At 41.0% G+C, this 2750-nt stretch overlaps 1 protein-coding gene across 1 annotated transcript; it reads right to left on the bottom strand.

Annotated features, from left to right (window-relative positions):
* On the bottom strand, window positions 1-2732 carry LOC106535950 (uncharacterized; the record flags this gene model as incomplete). The annotated part of the gene is given in 1 exon segment (XM_014033103.1): window positions 1-2732. A coding segment is annotated over 1 exon segment (146 nt), but the record flags the coding sequence as incomplete, so codon positions are not given.
* Window positions 2733-2750: the final 18 nt, after the last annotated feature.

Below are 2750 nucleotides of genomic sequence, written 5' to 3'. Positions count from 1 at the left end.
GTAGAGGATCCCGTATCATGCTCACATGCTAGTTCAGCTTCTGTTGCGGTTGTAGCTTGCGTAGCTAGCTCCAGCACGTGCTGCCCAGTCATCTCTTCCGAAGCCTTATCTTGCTTCTTTCCTTTATCCGCCTTGGGTTTAGTCATCCTCAATGTTAAAGCAGTCAGTCATAACACGGGGAAACCGAAATATGAGTGAAATATCAATGTAAATATGGAATTATTTTTAAGTGGTGAGGAGCCAGAAAAAAAACACGTCTATTCCATACGGTGCTCACTAGCGCCCCCACCACCCTGTCTCTTTATCATTCTGTTCCCGTGTCTAAAAACAGAAAGACCAACTTCTTCATTCCAAAGAGGAGGCGGGCGTGTCCTTTTAATAAAAGTTACGCTCACGCAGGATTTTCCACAACCTGCATCCTAAGAAAATAGCGGTCAACTATCTCCCTACAACCAGACCCACTCAGTACTCTGTAGTTAGGCCTACTGGTAACTTCAGTTTAGCTCGAAAAGTCCCCAAATTGGACAAGACTTTTCGTAAAAACTATTTGAGACAGAACAAGTTACGCTCCTAAAATCTGCACACAATTGACCCATGCAGATCTAAGTCAGAGAAACAACAGTAACACTGCAGTAGTAAACCTACACTCTGAAAGTCGGAAACCTTGTGGGTTTCTTCAACTTAGCTCGGGCCACCGCCCGTAAAAACACATACCACCACCAGTAGTAGCTGCAGAAAATGGACAGGCCTTCGAATTAAATATTAGAATTGATTTTCAATGGGTCGGATTAACGTTAGCTTTAGCATTGGATGCTATCTAGCTGCCTAGCATCCCATATAATCTCATTGCATTTGAGCTAGCATGGCCTGCTAGCCATTCAGCCATAGCTTAAAGTATAGCAGATATTTCAAAAACTCACCGCATTTCTGCCACGAAGGTTTGGTATCCTTCCATGATCAATTCACCCCTCTGGCACCGAAGCGAAAGCCATCAGTCCCGATGTTACAAAAACGATGGAGGAAAAAAATAGAAAAAGCTTTTTTTGCGAAAGCCAAAAGCTCCGGTCGCTGTCCTTTCCTCTTCGGCTCTGGAAAAATGCTGTCGCATCGCAGAAGGTCTCTGTCGTGACGCCAAATCTGTTGTGGAAAATATTCCACTAAGGCAGAAACACATGAATAAAAGACTGGTGCACTGCGTGGTTTGGTCGTCAGATGATTTAATAAAGTTTCTATTATTAAATCCGTTATTACCAAATTTCCTTCTGGGATCAATAAAGTATTTTTGAATTGAATTGAACTGAAATGAATTGAATTGAATTATGCAGAGCGGTAACCGGTCAGAGAGATCAATGGCTCTGTCAAGTCATCACTGCTCAGCCAGACAGGAAATGCATATAAATAACTTCCGAGCGTGGTCCGCAAGAACAAATAATTTCAGAGACCAATGAAATAATTACAAGTTACACATGCAATATGAAATGAGCACAAGGTCTGTAGACGTCAGATGGCGTCTTTAAAAATTGTGAGAACAGATTAATGTGGCAGTTTATCAGAGATACAGAACAGAACATGTCAAGGTAATGTGAACTTAGGAGTTGGCCAGGATTATATAAAATATTTCCACCACAAAGGGTAAAAAGGGTCAAAACTGTCCAATACTATTTGTTTCTTTGCAACTGTGAGACATATTTCACCTCAAACAAATAGACACACACACCCACACACACATGCACACTTTCTCCCTATTCTTATTTACTTCTCTAGGAGACTGCGAGAATGCAGGTGTTTTTACAACTTTTGACGGGAACCTTTTTGTTCTCGTGGGTAAACTCCACCCACATTGAGTGGACTCTCAGCACAGCAGTGGTGGGTTGGGGTGCGGGGGACATGAATATTCCCTGCAAGGGAGTACTAAAAACATTACACACTTCAGATACATATTTAATTACTCAAAAAATGAGCACCAGAAATAAAAAGATGATAATCTTGGAAAGGCTGGAACTTCTCTTTGATCATGATGGTGACATAGAAGATGATGTGTCTTAACCATTCATGTTGGTGAATTAATGGTGAAATACAGTGGTCTTCATCTCCAAGTAAATAGCATGGAAAATATAATAAATACAGTGCCAGGGCCTGCCAGGGCCTACCAGGACGGCAGTAACTTGTATCACAGACATCAAGTCAGTTTTTGAGCTTCTCATGCCCAGTTCAATACAGAAAATTGTTCTTGAAGTGACTAAACTATAACAAAGGTCTTTTTCTGGGGAGAGTTGGAAGGAGATGCATAAAATGCATTTTGCATACTTGGAGGTCCTCATCCTGGCTGGTGCCTACAAGTCAAAGTATGAATCAACAAATAATCTATGAGATGCAGAGACAGGCAGGGCAACATTTCATGCCACAACGTCTGTGGAGACTTTATATTTTCTCCTGAGTAATCCATTTTGATTACTGAGAGACAAGAGCTGTCAGACAGAAAACAGATAAATTGGCAGATATTAGGACAATGTGGCACAAGAGGGTTGAGCATCTTCCACTGCTTTAGGCCCTAATGTCACAGTGGATGAAGGTTTGCGGTATTCAGAGGTTGCTGCTCATTTAGGCAAGGAAGTTTATTTTCAATCCAAATCTTCATGACTCATTTGTCTTGGTTTTTAATTAGCGAGGCAAATTGACCCAGAATAGAATAGGTATCTCAAGTTCAACTATAAACATCACTCCTCAAAAAAAATTTCAAAATGTAAAAT

This window comes from Austrofundulus limnaeus, unplaced genomic scaffold, assembly GCF_001266775.1.
Source record: "Austrofundulus limnaeus strain Quisiro unplaced genomic scaffold, Austrofundulus_limnaeus-1.0 Scaffold1625, whole genome shotgun sequence".
In the NCBI taxonomy this organism is placed as follows: domain Eukaryota; kingdom Metazoa; phylum Chordata; class Actinopteri; order Cyprinodontiformes; family Rivulidae; genus Austrofundulus; species Austrofundulus limnaeus.
Note: the sequence above shows the minus strand (reverse complement) of the source record. Positions and strands in the feature narration are given on the sequence as shown.